Source organism: Cynocephalus volans, chromosome 6 (assembly GCF_027409185.1).
Source record: "Cynocephalus volans isolate mCynVol1 chromosome 6, mCynVol1.pri, whole genome shotgun sequence".
Taxonomy (NCBI): domain Eukaryota; kingdom Metazoa; phylum Chordata; class Mammalia; order Dermoptera; family Cynocephalidae; genus Cynocephalus; species Cynocephalus volans.
This window is the reverse complement of record NC_084465.1, coordinates 79,717,338-79,740,351: the sequence shown is the minus strand read 5'-3', so window position 1 is coordinate 79,740,351 and position 23,014 is coordinate 79,717,338. Positions and strand designations below refer to the sequence as shown.

The 23,014-nt window shown below is 34.7% G+C and overlaps 1 protein-coding gene across 4 annotated transcripts in view; it reads left to right on the top strand.

Moving 5' to 3' along the window:
* Positions 1–23,014, top strand: part of CRPPA (CDP-L-ribitol pyrophosphorylase A) — a 364,955-nt gene that overhangs the window by 122,128 nt on the left and 219,813 nt on the right. For all 4 annotated transcript variants that reach the window (XR_010023849.1, XM_063099545.1, XM_063099548.1 and 1 more), the window contains exon 6: positions 19,311–19,408. Coding sequence is in view for 3 of the 4 variants with exons in the window: in XM_063099545.1 (XP_062955615.1) it covers positions 19,311–19,408 (98 nt within the window). In the remaining variant the exon portion in view is untranslated. The remainder of the gene's footprint in view (positions 1–19,310; positions 19,409–23,014) is intronic.

Sequence of the window (23,014 nt, the reverse complement as noted above, 5' to 3'; positions counted from 1 at the left end):
TGAAATTGGAAAAAAAATTAGAGAAACTAAAAACTAAAGCAGGTGTTGTTTTTTAAAGATTGATTAATAAACCTATACAAAATGGCAAAGAAAAATGGATGCTACCAGTATTAGAGATAAAGTGGGGGGGGGGATGTCACTACAGATCTTTTAGACACTGAAAGGATAAGGGAATATAACAAATAACTCTGAGCACAGATTTCACTTTAATGGAATTGACCAATTCTTTGAAAAGCAAAAACTACCAAATCTCACCCAAAATGAATTACGTAACCTAAATATTCCTAAATGTTAAATAAATTATATTCATAGTTTAAAAACTACCAAAAATGAGATCTGCAAGTTCAGATGGTTTCATTGCTAAATACAACCAAATACTTAAAGAAGACATAACACTCGTGCTCCACAATCATTTCCAGAAAATAGCAAAGGAGGGAACTCTATTTACCAATTTTATGAGGTTGGCATTACCCTGTACCAAAACCACAGAAAGTACTAGGAGATTACAGACCAATACCCCTAATGAATATACTAGCGAATCAAAAGCATGGTGAAATACCACTTCATAGCTATCAACCTGGTTAAAATAAAAAGTACTGATGATACCTAAGTGCTAGTGAGTATGTGGAGCAATTGGAAGTGTTATACATTGCTGGTGGCAATGCAAAATAGTATAGCCCAACTGGAATACTGTTTGACAGTTCTTATAAAGATGAACATAACTTACCATATGAATCAACAATCTTATTCCTATGTATTTATCCTAGAGAAAAGAAAACTGATGTTCACACGGACAACCGTACGTGAATGTTTATAGCAGCTCTGTTCATAATTACCAAAAATTAGAGTGCAAATGTCTTGTAATAGATCAATTAGTCAACTATGTTACATCCATACAATAGGTTGCTACTCAGATATGAAAACTGTTGATATGCAAAATAACTTAGATTAATCTCAAAGGAATTATGCTAAGTGTTAGAAGCTTGTCTCAGTGTTATGGTCTATATGATTCCGTTTATATGATATTCTTGAAGATACAAAATTGTAACAAGGAATGGTTCAGAAGTTGCCTAGGGTTAGGAGCTGAGGGAGGGCGTATGTTGGAATGACTGAACTGTTTTGTGTACTGATTGTGGTCACACACTTCCATAATGTGTTTAAATCATGAAAATAAGCACCACACACATGACGATTTTACTGTATGTTAGTTTAGAGAGAGAGTGTATACCCTTATAGGGCCCTGGTAGGCAGCAATTCTAAGGTGCTATCCCTATTTCAGAGACTTTTTATAAAAGAAAAATGGGAGTTTAATCAATGAAATATAATTAAGTACTGAAGTTTGCCAGTTTCATAAGCACAATTAAAAAGGAATTATTCTACTCAGTGTAATGTCATTTTCACTGATATCCTATTATGCCTTAACATTTGGGAGTGAAAGTGGTGTATATTGGAAACTGTTGAGAATCCTGGTTACCCCATGAACATACGATAACGTTTGACATATGTTGCTTCAATAAAAAAAAAAAACTCCTATATTGGATGTTGAATTGGGAAATTGTCTACCTTGTTTTTAGGTTCTGTCAGTATGTAGAGTGCTTGGCAGCCTTGACTCTAGACCACATTTCTTGGTTTGAATCCTGGCTACTCAACTTATTAGCTGTGTGATTCTGGACAAGTCATTTAAATCCTCATCTATAATGAGGACATAATTTTACCTCCTTCATAACATTTTGCTTAGAGCTTAATGAGTTAATATATATTCTATTATAATACTATAATACATAATAATTACTGGATATTAATTTCCCATTGAGAAATCATCTAATGATTTGGTTAAAGTGCTCTGCCTCAATAGCTTTTTAAAAAAATTTATTGTGGTAACATACACATAGCTTAAAATTTACTATCATAACCATTTTTAGTATGAAGTTCAGAGGTATTAAATACATTCATAAGGTTATGAAATTACCATCATGCATCTCCATAACTCTTCATATTGTAAAATCAATTGTGTACCCATTAAAAAAATAACTTCCTATTCCCCCTGGCAACCACCATTGTACTTTCTGTCTCTATGCTTTTGACTGCTCTACCTCATGTAAATGAAGTGGAATTATACAGTATTTGTCTCTTTATGACTGGTTTATTCACTCAGCATAATGTTTTCATTGCTCATTCGTTATAACAAATGTCAGAATTTCTTTTTTTTAAGGCCTAATAATATTCTATTGTATGGATATATACCACATTTTGCTTATCTCTTCACCTACTGATGGACACTTGGGTTGCTTCCATGTTTTAGATTTTAAATAATGCTGCTGTGACCATAGGTTTACAATTATCTCCTTGAGAGCCTACTTTCAATTTTGGGGGATATATATATATATATATATATATATATAGAAGTAGAATTGTTGTATCATATGGTAATTCTGTTTTTAGCTTTTTGAGGAAGTGCCATACTGTTTTCCACAGTGGCTGTACCATTTTACATTTTCACCAAACAGTGCACGAGAGTTCCAAATTCTCCACATCCTTGCTAACATTTGTTATTTTTTGTTCGTTTGTTTGTTGGTTTTAATAGCTGCCATTCTACTGGGTGTGATATAGTATCTCATTGTAGTTTTGATTTTTATTTTTCTAATGATTAGTGATGTTGAGTATCTTTTCATGAGCTTAAATGACCATTTGTGTATCTTTGGAGAATTTTGAATCAGGTCTTATTTGGTTGAATTTTAGGAGTTCTCTATATACTGTGGACATCAATACTTTATCAGATATATGATTTGTGAATATTTTCTCTCATTCCTTTAATATGTTGGTAGTGTCTTTCGATGCACAAAATTTAAAAATTTTCATGAAGTTTGATTTTTTTGTTGTTGTTGTTGCCCACGCCTTTTATATTATATCCAAGAAATCACTGCCAAATCCAGTGTCATGGAGATTTTTCCCTATGCAGTCTTCTAAGAGTTCTATAGAATTAGGTTTTACATTTAGGTATTTGCTCCATTTTGAACTAATTTTTCCATGTAGTATTAGGTAAGGGTCCAACTCTATTCTTTTGCATGGGGCTATCCATTTTTCCCAGCATAATTTGTTGAAAAGACTGTCCTTTCCCCATTGAATGGTCTTGGCACACTTGTCAAGAATCATTTGGCCATATATGTGAAGGTTTCTTTTGGGGCTTTCTGTCCCTGTACTGTTGGTCTATATTTATGCCAGTACCATGCTATTTTGATTACTGTGGCTTTGAAGTAACTTTTGAAATCAGTAAATATGAGTCTTCCAATTTTGTTTTTTTTCAAGATTGTTTGGGCTATTCATGGTTTCCTTGTGTTTCCATTTGAATTTTAGGATGGGTTTTCTTTCTTTTTTTTTTTTCATTTTGGCACAAAAAGTCATTGGGATTTTGACAGGGATTGAATTAAATATGTATATCAATTTTGGTGGTATTGATACCTTAACAATTTTAAGTTTTCCACAGGGCTGGCCAGTTAGCTCAGTTGGTTTGAGCATGGTTTTATAGTTCAGATCCTTATGCTGGCCAGCTGCCAAAAAAACCCACAAAAAACTACCAACCCATGAATATGGGATGTGTTTCCATTTATTCTGTCATCTTTAATTTCTTTCCACAATGTTTTATAGTTTTTATTGTACAAGTCTTCCACCTCTTTGAGTTCATTCCTAAGTATTTTATTCACTGTGATACTACCATAAATGGAATGTTTTGTAATTTCCTTTTCAGACTATTTATTGTTAATATATGGAAATGCAACTGATTTTTGGCTTTTCACTTTATTGTTATTTTTCTCAATTCATTTATTAGTTCTAATAGTTCTTTTTTTGTGTGTGGGGGGGATCTCTAGGGTTTCCTACATACAAGAGATTGTATCACCTGTGAACAGAGGTCATTTTACTTCTTTATTTCCCATTTGGATGCCTTTTATTTATTTATTTTTCTTGTCTAATTACTCTGGCTGGAACTTCTAGTACTATGTTGCATAGAAATGGTGAAAGTAGCATCCGTGTATTATTCCTGATCTTAGAGGAAAAGCTTTCAGTAAATACTAAATACTAGCAAACCAAATTTAGCATCATATTAACAGGGTTATACACCAAGGTCAAGTGGGATTATCCTGGAATGCAAGGATGGTTCAACATATGAAAATGGATCAATGTAATTCTCTGCATTAATAGAATGAAGGAAAAACAAAACAAAACACATGGTCATCTTGATGCAAAAAGTGTTTTTCAACCACTGCAGAAGCCCTTTTCTGTGCCTTTACTCAGTTATGACCTCTGCTTTCCTCAAAAGTGACAGCTATTCAGATTTTATAGCAATCTCTTCCTCACATTTTTTAAGAGCTCCATTACAACATGCATTTATAGACACTATAGTTGTGACATTTTTAAAAGAAATGACATTTTAATCTCATTTGTACTGGGTTGAATTACATCCTCCCAAACTCACTGAGGCTTGAATTGTGTCCCCCAAGTTTTATGTATTAGAAACTTGGCCTCCACTGTGACTGTTGGAAGGGTGGGAAATCCTATTATGGTAGTTGAGGAGATGATTGGATTGTAGGACTGTGCAGTAGTGAATGGATTAAAAATGGTGGTCAGAGGCGTGGTTCTGAGGGCTTTAAAAGAAGAGAAGTTGTTGCTACTCAAAGCGTAGATTTGTAAATACATTGGGGAGATTGCAAATCACGATGTTTCAATTCTGTCAATTAGTTTTCATATATTAGTTGGAGTACTTTCATATAGAAATGTTTTCTTTTACCTATTATTTAGTTAAAAAAATTTTTTTTCCACATAGGAAAGGTAAATGTTTGGTTATTTTTCTTTATCAGTTTTCAAGTGAGTGAGTTAATTCTCTATTATCCTCCAAAGTTACCAGTTAGTTTGTGTGCACAGGTGTGTGCAAAGACATAAAGATGAAATACCTTGTGAGTTCATAGTGATACTTTTGATTCAATATTAATCTATATCTTATTTCTTCCACAGTGATATGGGGAATAATATAGTTAGGATATTTCATAATTATTCAATTATTTTATTTAACAATATATACTGTATAGTCTGAGTATCATTACCAATACTATCAACCAATGTTATTTCAGTAAAGAGTTAATTTTCTCTACGTTTCTTATTCCTATTCAATCTTCTATTATACTGTTATATTTATGCTGTATTTATATAGCCATTATAGATTATGTAGCCATTCTGTAATGTATTCTCTTAATTTAGCCCTTATTTAGTCATTGTTCTATAAGTTTCATGCTGCCTAACATCCTCATGTTTCTCTCTCCCTAGACTTCTGTTGTCTTAAGCATGAGTGCTAGTCCATTCTTCAGGAAAGATTCATGAGAAAATTAATTCTGAATTTATGTTAACTGCTTGTGAGCTTTACACTTGAAAGCCAGTTTTGCTGATATAAAATCCCGGGCTCGTATTTTTCTCCTGAATATCTTACGTATATTTCTCCATTTTCTTCTTGCATAAATTCTGATGATTCTTATTTTATTCTCTTATATCTGTATTCTTTTTGTTTAAGTAACCAAAGGAATTTTTTTTTTCTTTAACCTCTAGCAATTTTGCTAGAATATGTCTTGGTATTGGTTTTGATTTGTAAACATTTGCAAGTATGTGATATATAATGTGCTTTTGATTTCTGTATATAAATGTAAATTTCAGAAAAGTTTTCTTGAGTTACAAGTTTTACTATCCTCTTTTCCTTATCATGAATTATTATTCTGTGAATGCTGGGTCATCTTTTCTAACTTTAATATTTGTCAGTTTTTATTGAATCATTTTTATCTCTTCTTTTTTTTAAGTGGCTGGCTGGCACAGGGACCAAGCCCTGGACCTTGGTGTTGTTAATGCCACACTCTAACCAGCCAGCCCTCTTTCTTCATTTTTTGTTTAAAAATTTTTCTCTGTTTTTACATTCTTTTTCTCTTTAAATATTATGTTATATTTGTGTCACTCCTAGCTTTGTTTTTATTTCTGAGGTGCTTTCTTTTATTTCTTATTCTTTCCTGAGTTCTCTCGCCTAATTTCTGAGTTTTTCTAACTCATATTTTTCATGCCTTGTTTCTTTTTTTTTCATGTTTCATTAATTTTATGTCTTTTAGCTTGTTTTTAAATAGTGTAGTTTTGATTGGTTTGATAAGCACATCTTTTTGGTATGCCCTTTTTATTTCTAGGTTGTTATTTTGCTTCTTATTTTGTGTTACTGTATTTTTGTGTGGGTTTGACTTTGATACTTTCTCCATTATTCATTTTTATTAGAAGTTAATTTTATTGAACTTTAAATGAAAGGCAATTTTCAGGAAACTCAGGGAGCTCCCTCTTCTCTTGGTTTCTTGTGGTGTCTACAGTATGGCAGCTCAATCATGAGCTTTCTTGGCTTTGTTCACCTCTCCCACTTTTTATTTTTTATTTTTTTGGGCACCTGTCCAGTACAGGTACCTGAACTTGTGACCTGGGTGTTATTAGACTGTGCTCTAACCGACTGAGCTATCTGGCCAGTTCCTCCCACTTTTTTATATGGACCTTCTTTCTTTTGATTTTATTGTTTCTGTCCTGTGTAATTTTGATTCTACTCCGTGTTTCTCCTCTAGTTTGATCCTGTGGTGAAAGGGAACTTTTCTGTGCCATTTTTTTTTAAACATTCCATGCTCTTGGATTGGAAGAATTAACATGGTTTGCCAATTTTGAGAGTACGCAATCTCTTTAACTCTAGTTGAATCAAGTACACTGTGTATTGACTCCACAGAAAGCTGAGTGGGTAAAACCCCTCCAAATTAGTCACTGTTTTCAAGTTGGTCTAGTGATTTTCAGTGCATATGTGTTAGCTACCTGGGGTTCTTCTATTACCTGGTCATCAAACATCCTGTTATATTGCTTCCCTCTACTTCTTCCTACATAGGTTCTTTATGTCTGGTCCTGCATCTTTGTTGGTGGTTCATCTTCATGTGGTTGTACTTTGGGGTTATGATGATACCTTAATTAAGTTTGCTGAAAATGTTGTTCATGGGCTTTTGGTGTTTTTCCTAGTTTTTTTTTTTTATGTGGGGATTCTCGGAGATTAAAAATGCTGTCTTTGCTGTCATTACTATCTTTGTAGACTTCCTTTTTTTCTGTTTGAAAAGAGTTATTTTTTCTACTTTCATAGAAAAGTAAATATATGTATATATATATTCTCAAATGGCAGTAAGGACAAAATAGTGTGTGTGTGTGTAGCTGTGCTTCTGTGTGTGTGTGTCTATTATGTTAAGGTTCAAAAATATGATTTTTGTATCTTACTAAAGCTTAATAAACTTGGAATTACATTATATTGAAGGTAGTTTTTAAGGCTGATCTTATTCACTTGGTAGTTATGATCGCTCTTTCTAGATTTTTTTTATTTAACAGTCTTTTTGTTTAACATTTCTAATTTTTATTTAACAAATTGAAGTCAGAGAATGTATATATTACTTTGCTAGGGCTGCCATAACAAAGTACCAAGACTGGTGGCTTAAACAACAGAAATTTGTTTTCTCACAACTCTGGATGCTGTAAGTCTAAGATCAAGATTTTGGCAGGGTTGGTTTCTTTTCTTCTGAAATCTCTCTCCTTGGCGTGTAGGTGGTTGTTTCTCGTTTTGTCTTCTCATGATCTTTCCTCTGTATATGTCTGTGTCCATAGTTTCTCTTCTCATAAGGACACTTACCATATTAGATTAAGGCCCACCCTAAATACATCATTTTATCTTAAGCATCTCTGTAAAGACCCTACCTACAGTTATAGTCACATTCTGAGGTACCAGTGGTTAGAACTCCAATGTACGAAGTTGGCATGGGGGATAGTTCAGCTCATAACAATGTGTGTTAGTCATGATCCTCAAACAGAGCCTGGAAAACAATAAATTTTCAGTATCTTCTTGTTCATACTGTTTGTTAAAGCTTGGAGATGGTATTGGGAAATTATAAATTGTAGTTTAGGAGTTTGTGATCTTGTGGGAGAGAAAGACGAGTAAAAACTATAGAAATAAAAACTATGATAAAAGTAAAATCAACATGCTGAACAGTATTAGAAGAAAATATCACTTAGGATGCTAACTTTACATAGATTTGGGTTAGAAAGCTTAAAGTTGGTAAATTTGTGCCTGTGACCTTGGACAAATTACTTGCTTTATAGATTCTCCTTACTTATCTATAAAATGGGGAGAATAATTCGTATTGTTTGGTTGTTGTAATGATTAAGTAAGATAATAAAGTGTCTACCACAGTAAAAAGCAAAGGCAATTTTAAAAATGTATAATATGGCATGAGCACTGCATAATCAGAGTGCACACACTGTTGGAATAATTGCTGGCTGTGAGGAACTGGTATGGTTTTTTTGATATGTAGTGCCTGGGTATCAGTGCTATGTCTAGGGACACTGAGTTAGTAAGGTAGTGATTTGTACCTGAAAAAAGGGAGATTGCTGGGTGTGTGCATATATGTGTTTGAGAGAGATACTTTTATGTATCAGAACTAGGGGTTTGGTGGAGATGTGGGGCTACTGTAACACTAAAAAGGTCTCCTTAGTGATTGTTACCTCCACACTCTTCCTCTGTCCATCCCTCTTCCCCAGAAATCCATATAAAACGCTGGCTATAGTCATTAAAACAAATGGTGTTTGAGGCAGACCTTATTGGAGAATTAGGCAAGGAAATGAAATGGCACTGCAGGCAGGGGGAACATGTATGTCAGTTCAAAGATAATATATTCAGGACATTGTAGGTAGTGCCGTTTGGTTGAAGAACTAGGTGTGAGTCTCAAGGGGTTGTGGCTGATCATATTTTGCCTTCTGTAGGATAAAAGGAGGCAGGACTTTTATGATGAGAACTTGGAAATTCTTAGTTATCTGGCAAAGAATGCTTAGACATTTGCCAGTGTAGTAGGGTTGTAGAGAGATACACCAATAGGAAAGATACAGATGTAGATATAAGGAATTGGCTCATGCTGTTATGGAGGCTGGTAAGTTTAAAATCTACAGAGCTGGTGTCTTGGACTATCAACTGATTGGATACAGTTGACTCATATTTTGAAGGGCCATCTGCTTTACTCAGTGTACCTATTTAAATGTTAATCTCCTCTAGAACACCCTTACAGAAACACTTAGAATAATGTTTGACCAAATATTTGGGCATCCTATAGCCCAGTCTAGTTGATATAATTAACCATCACAGCCAGTATAATAAAATGAAGTTGTGCATTATTTCTTTTGGCATAATTATTACTGGCAAATATATATGTATGTTGACCGTTTAGGAGTTCTTGGGAATGGGGATGAAGTATTAACTGAAAAATTGAGCTTATTAAATAATGCTTATAGCTTATAATACACACCTGTAGATTTCAAGTCACATTATGGTGTAATTTTTGTCTCTAAGTCACATTGAGCTACATGACACTTAGATGCTATAGATAAATGAAGAGTAAATCAGTACATGCTAAAGTGATTTTTTCAGGGGCCCTACTTGTTTTTACATCAAAATATTTCATCACGTGCCACAGGTGGCCTTTTAGGAAGATTTTAAAAAATCTATTTGAAAAATTGGGTAATGTAAAAACTAAAACTCAGAGGCTGATTTTAGTCATCAAGTTGACAAATCAGGTATGATTTAATGTTAAAACTAATATTTTTATAATTCATCCTTAGGTCTCTTTGGGGGAAAAGGAAGACTAGATTCTTATGTTAGAGTTTTTATGACTCTGGAAAGCAAAATGATTTTATGGTTCTCCTCAGTGCTGCTGTTATTGTTTTAGCCTCTAAAAATTTCTGTGTGCTTTATTAGTAGTTAAAACAGAAGATTAAGAATTCTAAAGACTTCTCTTTTCGTTTTGATTTCATCATTTACCTCCAAGAAGTTGTTAAGTACATTGCTTTGAGAAAATTATTAGAATTAATCATATTATGTTGGTAAAGAAGTTTGTGTTTTATGAAAAATAATTTTAATAATGTTTTGTGTCGGGCCTTAAAAACTAACGCCACCTTAAGTGACATTACAAGCGGCGCCATTATGGGCCCACAAGGGTGTATTAACGTGGCAGCCTAAGATGGTGCTGGGAGGAAGTAGGGTGGGAGTGTCTGCGGGAACCTTGCCTTAGCCCTTATTGGCCAAAATATGTGCTTCCAGGCTCGTGAACACTGCGTGATCGCAATAGCTAGGCATTGAGACAGGATGCATGCTCTTGTAACCTTTAAGCTGATTGGAGGATGTAAAAAACTTCCCTTCCCAATTTGCCTTTAAAAGCAAGTGCTTGTGTGATAATAAATGGAACTGCTCGACAGAACCCCCACCACATCTGAGTGTCCTTTAACTGGGCTGGTTGGGACCGGCGGCTGTGCTCACCTCTCTTCACGGCTCTCTTCCGCTGTCTCCTTCCAAAGGGGACCAGAGGGAAAGAGGAATCCGGGCCATTCACTCACCCACCAAAAGGAACGAGGCTAGGGCTGTTCAGGTCGGCCAGCAGCGGACCCGACAGTTTTGTACTTTTTCCTCTCTCAGTAAGTTTGTGGATGCTAGAATAACCATGGGATTGAGGAGGTTCAATTTATTGGAGCACTGCTATTATAGTTACGTTCTTTCCCATTCTGAACTTCCAGGTGTGTGGTATACATACAGTCATTACTGTTCTTTTTTTTTGAGAAGATCATAAGTAAATTAATATTCCCATCGAAGATAGTGCATGTTGGTGAAATGATTAATAGCAATCACATAAAATGCTTCAGCCTAGATCTAGTGGACAAACTAAAATATGAACAATGAGAACTAGTGAGTATCCATTTTAGTTTTAAAGAAATTCAGGGATGAAAACATAGGAGTATTACTCAAAATGTGTATTCCATCATACACATTTGTATCATACACATACAATATGTAACTATTGTATATTTGGTGAAACTTTGAAATTTGAAAAAAAAAAAACAACTTAGTGGGATGACATTGATATGGATTGTTGACCAAACTTGGAAATGTTAAGACCATGATGGACCATTTGAAGTCTAATGTGGATCATATTTTGAATAGACAAAAGGAATCTCAATTTATGTTTTTATTGAATGTATATGTTCATAACAACAATAATTCTGCCAACTTTTATTGGATGTTTACTTGCACCATACACTATATGTAATTTTACTTATATTAACTCACTTAATCCCCATTAAAATCCCATAATGTGTGGAGTCTGTTATTTATTTAAGTATGGCTCCTGTGAAAGATCTCTACAATGAGAAGTACAAGTCACTGCTGAAAGAAATTAAAGAGGATACAAAAAGATGGAAAGACCTTCCATTCTCATGGATTGGAAGAATCAATGTTGTGAAAATGTCCATACTACCCAAAGCAATCTAACATGTAATCCCCATCAAAATTCCAATGAGATTCTTCTCAGAAATAGAAAAAACAATCCTAACATTCATGTGGAATAACAAAAGACCCCAAATAGCCAAAGGAATCCTGGGGGGGGGGGGAACAAAAAAAAGAGGCATTACATTGCCTGACTTCAAATTATACTACAAAGCTATGGTAACTAAAACAGCATGGTATTGGCATAAAACAGACATGGACCAATGGAACAGAATAGAGAACCCAGAAAGCAATCCATGTACTTACAGCCAAGTGATCTTTGACAAGGGCACCAAGAACATACACTAGGGAAAGGACAGCCTCTTTGATAAATGGTTCTGGGAAAACTAGATATCAACGTGTAGAAGAATGAAACTAGACCCATCCTTTCACCATATACAAAATCAATTCAATATGGACTAAAGACTTAAACATAAGACCTGAAACTATAAAACTCCTAGAAGAAAACATAGGGGTAGTACTTCAGGATGTAAAACTGGGCAAAGAAAGACTATGAATATGAACTCAAAAGCAAAGGTAAAATAACCTTTTTAAAAAAAGGAAAAATAAACTAATGGGATTGGATAAAACTAAAAACCATCTGCACATCAAAGGAAACAATCAACAGAGTGAAAACACAACCTACAGAATGGGAGAAAATATTTGCAAACTACATATGACAAAGGATTAATATCCAGAATATACTTAACAGTTAAAAAAAATCTGATTTAAAAATGGGCAAAGGAGCTGATTAGACATTTCTCTAAGGAAGATATACAAATGGCCAACAGTACATGAAAAAATGCTCAATATCACTAAACATCAGGGAAATGCAAATCAAAACCACATTGAGATATCATCTCACCTCAGACTGGCTACTGCTAAAAAGACAGAGAAGAACAAATGCTAACAAAGATGTGGAGAAAGGGCACTCTTCTATGCTATTAGTCGAAATGTAAATTAGACCAGCTGTTAAGGAAAGCAGTATGGAGGTTCCTCAGACAACTACAGATAGAACTTCCATATGATTCAGCAATTCCTCTCTTGGGTGTATACCCAAAGGAATGGAAATCATCAGGTCGAAGGGTTAGCTGCACTCCCATGTTTATTGCAGCTGTGTTTACAATAGCCAAGATGTGGAACCAACCTAGATATCCATCAGTGGATGACTGGATAAGGAAAATGTGGTATATCTGCATAGTGGAATACTACTTAGCCAGAAAAAAGAATGAAATCCTGCCATTCTCTGTATATAGATATGCTTAGAGAAAATTACATTATGTGAAATAAGCCAGGCACAGAAAGAGAAATACCCCATGTCTTCACTCATAAGTGGGAGCTGAAAAATAAATAAAAAAGAAAGTAAAGCAATTGCAATAATATGTTGAACTTTCAAAAGGAGAGAAGAGAACTATGTTTACTAGAGGTGGGAAAGGGGGAAAGAGGGTAAATGAGAAATTAAGGGTCACAAAGAATGCTTACATTTTCTAATGATGACTATATTAATTTTCCTGATTTGATCATAACATATTGTATGCAGGTATTGATATTCAACTCTGTACCCCACAAATATGTATAATCAATTATGTTTCAATTGAAAACAAACTTATCTCCTGCCTTTTAAAAAGATATATATATATTTCTAAATAAGATAATATTTTATTATACTGAGAGATGTATCAAAATATTTCTACTGGTTGGCAGATTCACTAAAGGCAGGTCACATCTTACTCAGCTTTGAGCCAACAGTGCCTAGCACACTACAGGCATCAATAAATGAATGGACTCATCTAGTTGATGTCCCTGTCCTTGAACTGTTCTTTTACAGATGTGTGATTAATAATATTCTTTTTAAAGATAAACTCCTTGTAGAAAATTTGACTTTGCATAGAATTTAATCTTTAGTCTCTCCTCTCGTTTTACACATGTGAAATATTGCCAAAGCATGAATATACTACTTTCAGTTTCTGTTGTGATGTGGAATTGAATTTGTATAAAATTAAAAAAATTGTATCTGATTCAGTAATTTGACAAATATATTGAATACCTATCAAATTCCTGATGTTTGTAATTATTAATGTACATATTGTTTTCCCCCTGTATATCACCTTTCCCATATTGAGCAAGAAATTGCTGAATTGTAAACCCGGGTAAGCCACGCAGATAAAAATAATGGGTGGGTTTGGGTTTCTTCAATCGTTTTACATCAGAAATATCAAAGTTTTTGGCTGTACAGTGGGCGATTTAATACTTATTTCTCACTAAACTCATCATCTTTCAATTGCTGCACTGTGGGAAAAAATTACAGAGATTTGTGAAATTACCCAAAAGGAATTATGCTATTTTGGGAAAATTAATCAGCTATAGTAGGAAATTTATATTTTTTAAATAGAGAAAACTTTTGTCATACATTGTATAAAATCAGTGCAATAACTAAGCAAAAGTTTTCAGCATGGCTGTACATCAGAATCACTTTTGGAACTTCACAAAAATACAGAATAGAATCTTATTGGATGAGTTGTAAACATATGTACTTGAAAAATATAGAAGGAAAACACAAACATACTTGTAGTTAATGCTGATGTACAACCAGTTGAGCACCACTGAATTAGAATAGAGAATTGATGAAGATTTCGAATGTAGTCTAATCTTTGAATGACTGTAGACAGATTGAGGATTTATCATTATTATTAGTAAAGGACATCTTGGTATCATCCATAGACACTATAAGAAAGTGGCCAGTATTGCAGAGATCTTTGTGGGATCCAAACGGCTAGGATTTATAAGAGATTAGTTGACAATATAACATTCAGAACAACAAAAGACCCACCATATTTATTTTTTGCCTTGAATCTAGATCTCTGCTTATGTTTTGCTCCCTTGATCTTTAGTGAAGAGAAAGGCAAATTTTAAATTCTTCTAATATTAATATATTTTCATTTATTTTTCCTTTTAACTTATTTCTTCTTGAGGGATGGGAGCTTTTAAAATATACTTTGAAACTTAAAGAAAAGATGCAAGAATAGCACAAGTTACTTCCTTATCTTTTAACAAAATTCATCAGGTTTTTATATTTTGCCTCATTTACATTTCATTTCTATGCATTTCTTTCTCTCTGTCCCTCCCCACACAGAATTATGAGCTAATCAATGGGTGATGTTTTAAGGCACTAAATTTATGGTAATTTGTTGCATAGCTATCTAATAAAAATAGAATTCTAAATAATGTGTGAGTCTTATAAGAAATCACAATAGAAATTAGAAAATGTTTACAGTGAGAGAAAATGAGTAAAATCTTTTAAACTGAAAATGATCTAATTTGAATCAAATGAAAATATCAGTGTTTGAGGTACAGTTATGCTCATATTAGAGGAAAATTTAGAGCCATAAATGTAAATAAAGGAAAAGCAGTAAGTCAACAACATAAACATCTTTTTTCAAGAAATTAGAAAAGAATGGCAAACAAAACCCGAAGACTAGAAGGAAGAAAATACTGAAGAAAATGATAAATATCTATGAACTAGAAAACAAACATACAACAGAGAATCAGCAAAAATTTTCTTGGAAGATGTTGGTAAAATTGGTAATACTTTGGCAAGAATGATTATGAAAAATACTGTGGCATATACTATAAAGCAAATGTACTTCAAATGGCCTGGTTGTCCAAAGCCTTGCAGTTTCAAATATTAACCTTGCAAAGGACAGGAAATTTTCCTCAGGCTATAAAGTCTCTGCTGTAAGATAAAGAATTCTAACATAGCAAGGTTGCTGGCTCAAAGACAGACTAGTTACTGATTGATATGTAAGGATACCGGGAAATTGCTGTAAGAAGGAATGTTTGCTAAGATCAAGCTTTTGTTAGTGGACCACTTAATTGCCTTAATGGACTGTCATCTGACTTGTCTTTACTGAATGTTATCAGCTTCTATTTTAAACTTGTTAAAACTTTAACCCCACCTGTGTCTCTTACTGTAATTTCCTGGTCTAAAGAATAAATGCAGGAAGAAAACCCCAATTAAGGGTTATTTTCCCAAGGAAGGAATGCCTCTCACTTGAGGGTTCCAGGGAAGTTAACCACTTTGGGGCTTCTCACTGCTCAGACGAGATGGGCTTTGAGTAATCATTTGCAGCTCCATCACCCAGGGGACATGGGGTGACAAATTTGTGGAGGGCAAAGCAACAAAATACTAAATTACCAAGTAATTAGTATCAGAAATAAAAAAGGAGTATCAATGCAGGTCCTATGGATAATAAAATAAGATATTCTGAGCAACTTTATGCTATTAGTCATGAGAATTTAGATGAAATGAACACACTCTTAGGCAAATTCAAATTACTATACTGATACAGAAAGTAGAGAATATAAATAGTCATCCATTTAAGATATTGAATCTGTAATTAAAACCCTCCCACAAAGAGGCAGTTGGGTTTCTTTTACTGGTGAATTCTACAAAGCTACTTAAAAGAAAACATAACATCTGTCTTATACACTTTTTCATAGAATAGAAAAAGAACAACTTCTCAGTTCATTATATGGGGACAGTATAATTATTTAATGAAAATATAATACGACCTTATAAAAAATTAAATTAGGGTATAATTTTTCTCAAGCATAGAGGCAGCATTCTAAATTCTTCATAGATCAAATTATTGATTGGAAAGGGGAAATAAAACTTTATTCTTCACAATTAACATGTTTGTGTTTGTAGGGAATTTAAAATAATTGAAAAAAACATTAGAGTTTATAGGTAAGTTTAGCATGGTTACTGACTACAAGGTCTGTGTAAAAATATGTTTTTGTATATACCAACAAATAGAAAATGAAATTAGAAATATCAACTTATGGTAGCATCAACAGACAATTAGGAATAAATCTAACAAAAACTGTAAAAGGATTCTACACTGGAAATAGTAAAATGCTATTGAGAGAATTAAGGAAGATTTCAGGAAATGGAAGTATGTATCATGTTCTTTGGAAGGCTTGTTATTTTAAAGATATTATTTGTACCCAAAAGTGTCAGGATTTTTTTGTGGAAATAGATTATAAAATTTATATGGCAATGAAAGATTTTTAAGCAAAAAATCTTATAGGATATCTGAAACATGGCATAAGATAAATGTCAAATAAATTTTGAATTACTTGAGTTTTTTAATTTCATTTTTGTAAGGCTAAAGTAATACGCCAATTTTAATTTATTGAATTACTATTGATTTACATTGGGTAGAGCCTTTAATTATGTAAAGAAGGATATATAATGAAACAAGGAAGGGGGCATTCACTACATATGTTTTGTTTTGTTTTAAAAAATTACTCTTTATAAATTTGCCAAAATGACTGTGGTGCTATTACATCAGTTGTATTTGTAAATTACTTTGTTATGTATACATTTATATTTTTGTTATATTTTTTTTTTGTGAGAAGTGTTCAGAAATATAACTGTTTGGGTTTTTGTTAGGACATTACAAAGCCAAAATTTCTCTAAAGATTTAATTTCATGATATGTAAGTTTGGATTAATTTTGTTTTCAAAAGCCACTGTCTGTATGACAGTTGTCTTCTGATTAAAAGCTTTTGTGACATACAAATATCCAAGATAGCCAGGGAGCTCCACAATCTGACCTCACTGAATATCCCATTTTAGAGTTCATTACTAAATCATTCTATATGGCTTTTAAGCAATTCTCTTGTTGGTCACACCATGTTTATGCAAATACTTTTTCTATATCAATACATTTAAAAATTTTGTTTATTTCTTAGCCTTCTTAATTATTTTCAAAGCCCCTCACCCCTACTCCTAAGCAAAATTTACTCACATTTTAAGAGTGTGTTCCTAGCTCATTTTATTATATCAGTTATCTGATTTTGTCACATGTTTATATCTTGCTGCTCATTATTGTTCCATAGCACTTACTGTCTGGAACATTAATTTGTGATCTTAATTATTTTGAATTTTATTGAGATCATTCTAAATAGGCTTTTTAGAGTTGGTAGCAACCTTACAGGTGAGTGAACAGAGTAAGTACTAAAGAGGTGAAATGATTTAAGATAATATAGCTAGGTATAGCAGATCTGTGTTCAGAATAGAGGAATCCTCTCAATCCATTTGAATTACTTTGTTTACATATACCTAATTTTCCTGGATTTGTTTGGTATAAGAAGTGAAGAATATGTGCTGTTCTTTTACAGAAATTTTTACAGAGTAGGAAGCATTATAGGAAAGGCATGAGCTTTGGGCAGACCTAGATTTAGACACTCTTGTAAGAGAGGACAGGAATTGTAACAGTTAGCTAATAACATATATTTATTTTGAGGCATTAAATGGGATAATGGCTATCAAAGCATTAAATGTTTTCATATAAAAATATTTGATGTTCAATAAATTTTGATGTGTTTGCCCTCTCTTCCTTTCATTTTAGTGCTATAGAATAGCTCTTTGTTTATAAGCCTAATTTCCTTGGATTTGAATTTTTTTCCTGCTACTCATAACCCTGTGATCTTGGCAAGTATCGAAGTTCCTGAATCTGTTATACAGATTCATAATAATACTGTTCTTGTAGCGTCCTCATGAGGATTGACATTAATATAACACATAGCTCCTGGAACAAATAATATTCTTGACATGTGGGAGGTAGTAATAGGACTACAATTATCTGGTGATATTATTATCTTAAATGACCTGTCCTCCCTAGCTTTGCTTGGAAGAATCATTAATGATTGTTAGATAAGTGATTATATGGAGCATGTTATAATAGAATTGCCCACGTAAGAAGCAGCTGGGTCAAATGTTAACCAAACACGGTTTTGATTGGGGACTTCTATTTAAAATTAGGCTCTGTTTTCTTTATCCACGACATAATACCATTGATCTGTATTGAATTGTGTCCCCCAAGGTTTATACATTAGAAGCTCAATCCCCAGTGTAACTGTTAAGAGGTTGGGACATCTTATTATGGAAATTGGAAGGTGGGGCCTTGAAGAAGTGATTAGATTGTGAGGACTGTGCCATAGTGAATGGATTAAAAATGGTTGTCATAAGTGTGGTTCTGAGGGCTTTAAAAGGAGAGCTTGTGAGAGTCTCTCTCTTTCTGCTCTGCCACTCTGCCATGTGAGACTCCTGGCTCACTGTTGCCACCACCAAGGCCTTCACCAGATGTGTTCCCTGGACTTTGGGCTTCCCAGCCTCCAAAACTGTAAGCAGTGAATTTCATTTTCTTTCTAAATTACCCAATTCCAGGTATTTTGTGATAAGCAACGGAAACAGACTAATACAACCATGGAATGCATCCAGGGTTTCTGGAGCCGAATATCACTAAGTCATACAGTTTATATTTTTAAATCAGACCATCTCGAATAAGCCTTCCAAATTTGAAGAAAATTATTTTAACCATTGTCACTTGTTATGGTAACAGTCAAAACAATCTTAATTGTATTGAATTGACAAGCTAGAGGAATGTTAAGGAAAATGCTGTAGTTAACAGGGCACCAGGTGGCACAGTGAATCTGTGAACTGGAGACATCTCATACCTTAAGGAGTAGATCCACCTGAGAAGTGAGACTCTATCAGATTCTGGGAGACTCCCTAAAAACATGGAAGGATTTAACTGGTGAGCCAAATACTGGTCACCTCTAGTTACTCCCTTGCCAATGTATCCTAAAATCTCTTATTCCTGTTAGTTGCACAATGTCTGGTTATCCACCCGCAAAATGTTTAGTGCATAGATTTATTGACTTTGGTGGTAAACAGAGTCAAAGACATCTCAGTGTGTATTATGGGTCATTCCACTTGGTATGAATTCAAAACCTCCCTGTTCTTGGTCACCACCTATAAATGGCAGGTGATTACAGGTTTCAGCATACCAGGGTTTTGTTCCTTGTTTGGTTTGAAACTTAAAATTTTATCTATTGTCTTTTTTTTTAAATCTCAGAGAGAATTTCACAAGAAGTTTGTATAGTTATGGACACAAAAGAAGATAGAGGACGTGTAGGTCATCTTCTTGAAGAAGTGCTAAAAAATGAATTAAATGTAAGTATTCAAAGACTGAGTTTGATAAACTTTATTTGCCACAAATTTTTATAGTATAAAAAAATCTTCCTTGAAAAGGCATAAAAATTCTTCAGTCCTAATGTTCTTATTTTGCCTTGATGAGATCCTTTGGTCTGCCAGCACTTATGACTTGAGATATTATACTCCATCCCCCTTTCTATTCCTCTTACATATTTTCTTTCCATTTCCATGTGGGACTTTCTTTAGAAAGCCCTGCCCAAAGCATGTTCACCCCAGCCTAAGCCCTAGACTTGTCTTGAGAGCCACAGTGCCCAGCACATGCTAGATGCTTGGTAAAGTTTGTTGACTGTATGAAGACGAGAGAGATTAGGAAGACAGAGGGGAAAAAAGAGAGACCGATAGTGACAAAAGATGGGATAATCATGATATTGAAAAAGTGAATATATGTTCCTCATTTTTGAACTGATCAACTTCTTAGTTAAATTCATATCTAATATTAGGGCTAGGAAAATAGAAGAAGCAGTAAGTTTGGGGTGTCTATAGGAACTACTTGAAACTTTCACCATTAAGGACTTCCATTAATCATTTTTATGACAACTTTGTATTTTGAGGCATTTTGTTTACCTAATGGATTTTAGTAAATTTTATGTCCCTGTTTTCATTAAAATTAAAACTTCCAGAGTTTATGATGAACATGTGATGACTTTTTAACAACATATACGCTATAGTTCTAGTCAAAAGCAGAAGAAGAAAGTTCATTTTGGTTAGCTGTGTAATTTTATCACAACAGCACAGTTGGAGGGAGAATAGGCTCTGATGTAAGACTGCCCACACTTGGATGTCAGCTTTGTTGCCTAATTTCTTTATCTGTAAACTGAAAACATTAATAACATGTACATTATAAAGTTGGGAGGATTGAATAAAATAGATATATTTAAATTGCTTAGAAAAACATCTGCATACAGTAAGTTTTTGATGAACATGAACTATAATGATTAAACTTTCAATGATAAGTTGAGACAGTGGTGTGATGATAGGGGACTTGGGTAGTAGAGACTATTATTATTTCCCAAACAGCAGTGCTGTATTGGATACATGAGAAGTTAAAAGCATAGATTCTTGGGATGTATAAAAATTTAGTGAATCATGGTCTCTGGGATAAGTTCTAGAATCTAAGTTTTTAATGAGATCCCTTAGGTGGTTTTGATGACAGTCAGTGCCAAATTCTACAGTAGCATTTGAAACAACAGTCCAGAGCTGAGAACGTCACAGCTTTCTAGTTGTATCTTAGGAATAAAGGTCATACTATAATTTTCTGTTCTGTGTTGTTCTTATTCATTGGCTTTCCGTGCATTCCCCATCTACCTTTGGAACTTTTACTACCTTGTTCTCTGCTTTGTCTTAAGTCCACCTGTTAAGAATCTATTTCTAAGTTCTATATCCCAGTTTCACTGTAGAATATTTAACTATAGGTAACTTTCCATTGCCTGATCTACTGAAAAATAGCTGCCTCAAAAATAGCTTTCTGCTATTAGATCATCTCATTCATGCTTTATCCACTCAATGCAGAAGCCATAAGATGGGACACTCAAGGAGTGCTGCTGGAACACTGGATATCAACCAACCCTAAACTGAGAGAGCTAGGTTTCTATACTGCTGTTGAGCAGCCAGTTGCTGGATCCTGTATGTCTAATTCATTGAGTTGGGCTTCCCAGCATTACACAGACCCTACAAAGAGTCCTTTTGGGTACAGATACTGTGATACTCACTTTTTGGTGCTTTTCCTATGTGTTTTTAGTGATGAAATGACATGGCATTCAGGGATACGCATAAAGGTACATCACTGTCCTTATGTGATTTATGCAGCACTCTGACTTCTCAGGTCCTGTTCTCCTCATTTCCAGTGACCTTAATTTTCAGTGTACTTCATCTACCTACCCCTTGGGCCTGATGTACATACTGCCATCATCTTACCTGTGTTGAAAAACAAATACCAAGTCTATTCCTCTTCTTATCACAATATTTTATTATTCCATACCTTTTACTGAATTATTCCCACTGTACATAGTTCAATTTAATGGGGCATTCCAGGCTCCCCATCTTCTCTTTCTCTTTCAGACACCCTTTGTTTGATACTCTTCCTTACCTTGCTTAGATTCCATGCTGCATCATTTCAGTCATTTTTCTACCAAAACCATCAACTCTCTGGTCCTGATCCTTCCAAGGCACCCACTTGGGAAGACTCCATCCATGGGTCAGTCTTTCACTTTCTTTGAGTCTGCACTCAATCTTGTTGGCTAAAATCATACAACAGTGCAGATTGTTGCCATTAGAAATACTGCTTTTCATTCTCCAGTGGGCACTGAATGTTTCAAAGCAATCATGCTATGATTCCATAGTGAGCACTCATTCTCTTTAGTGGATGTTTTAGACCTCTTCCACTTTCCTCAAATGTCTAATCCAGGTTTTCTTATCCTCAGCACTATTTACATGTTGGTTTAGATAATTCTTTGTTGTGAGGGGGTGTCCTGTGCATTGTACAGTGTTTAGCAGCATCCCTAACCTCTACCTAGTAAATGCTACTATCAACCCCCCTCTCACAGTTGTAGCAGCCAGAAATGTCTTCAGACATTGCTAAATGTCACATGAAGGGAGGCAAAATTACCCCATCCCCCCACCCCCCAAATGAGAACCCCTGGTTTAACTCTATCGACTTTACTTCTACTCTTAGATACGGTCTTGTCTCCAACTTCAAAGAGTAATTCTACAGTTCCATATTGGGTGTCTCTATCTTCCTGGCACCATATCTCTAAAATATGTTGTATCCATAGCTGTTCTCTTATTAAGACTATTCCCTCTCCTGTCTCTTCTCTCCTCCTTCCCCACTCTGTCACTTCCATCAGCATGACAACATAAGTAATTTCCTTCCATTAAAACAAACAAATTCTCTCCTAACCGAAAGTTACCCTGCAGTGAGACTACCATAAGGTAACCTATTTTCTCACCCCTCAGTCCGTTACAATCTGATTTCCACCCCAACTTTTCCCTTGGAGCTGCTCTTAGTGAAGTGCTCAGTGAGCTCCCTACTGATAAATCCACGAGATATTTATTAGTTCTTACTGTAAGACCCATGCACCAAGCACAAATCCTACACGCCGGAGTGGCTCGCCTCGCAAAGACCACAAGACCAGGACCGTTGCAATCAGCAAGAGGAATTTTATTTTTCCAGCATGCTGGGGCGCTTTGCCTTTCGGAAAGCCACCCCCAGTTTACAACACAAGCACCTTTTATACAGTTTTTCCTGAACAGATCTTTATGACAGGATGAGGTGTCGATTATCTGTGGCACCCTTGGATTTATGGGCAGACTCTAGCAGGCTGGTATCCCAGTAGATCTGTGGCGCCTTTAGATTTACAGGTGGGCTTTAGTAGGCTGGTACCCCCGATAACGGCTTTCAATCGTATATCTTCCTTGGTGCCTGGCAAGGAGGCTTTTAGATAAGGAACCAGCCCGTCCCTGGAACTGGTGGGGCCATGCTCTTCTTGGAATGTTTAGTGTACTTGGGCCCCCTGCTGCTTAATAGCCCCTTAGAAGCTGTTTTACATTCCAACAGCCCCTTAGAAG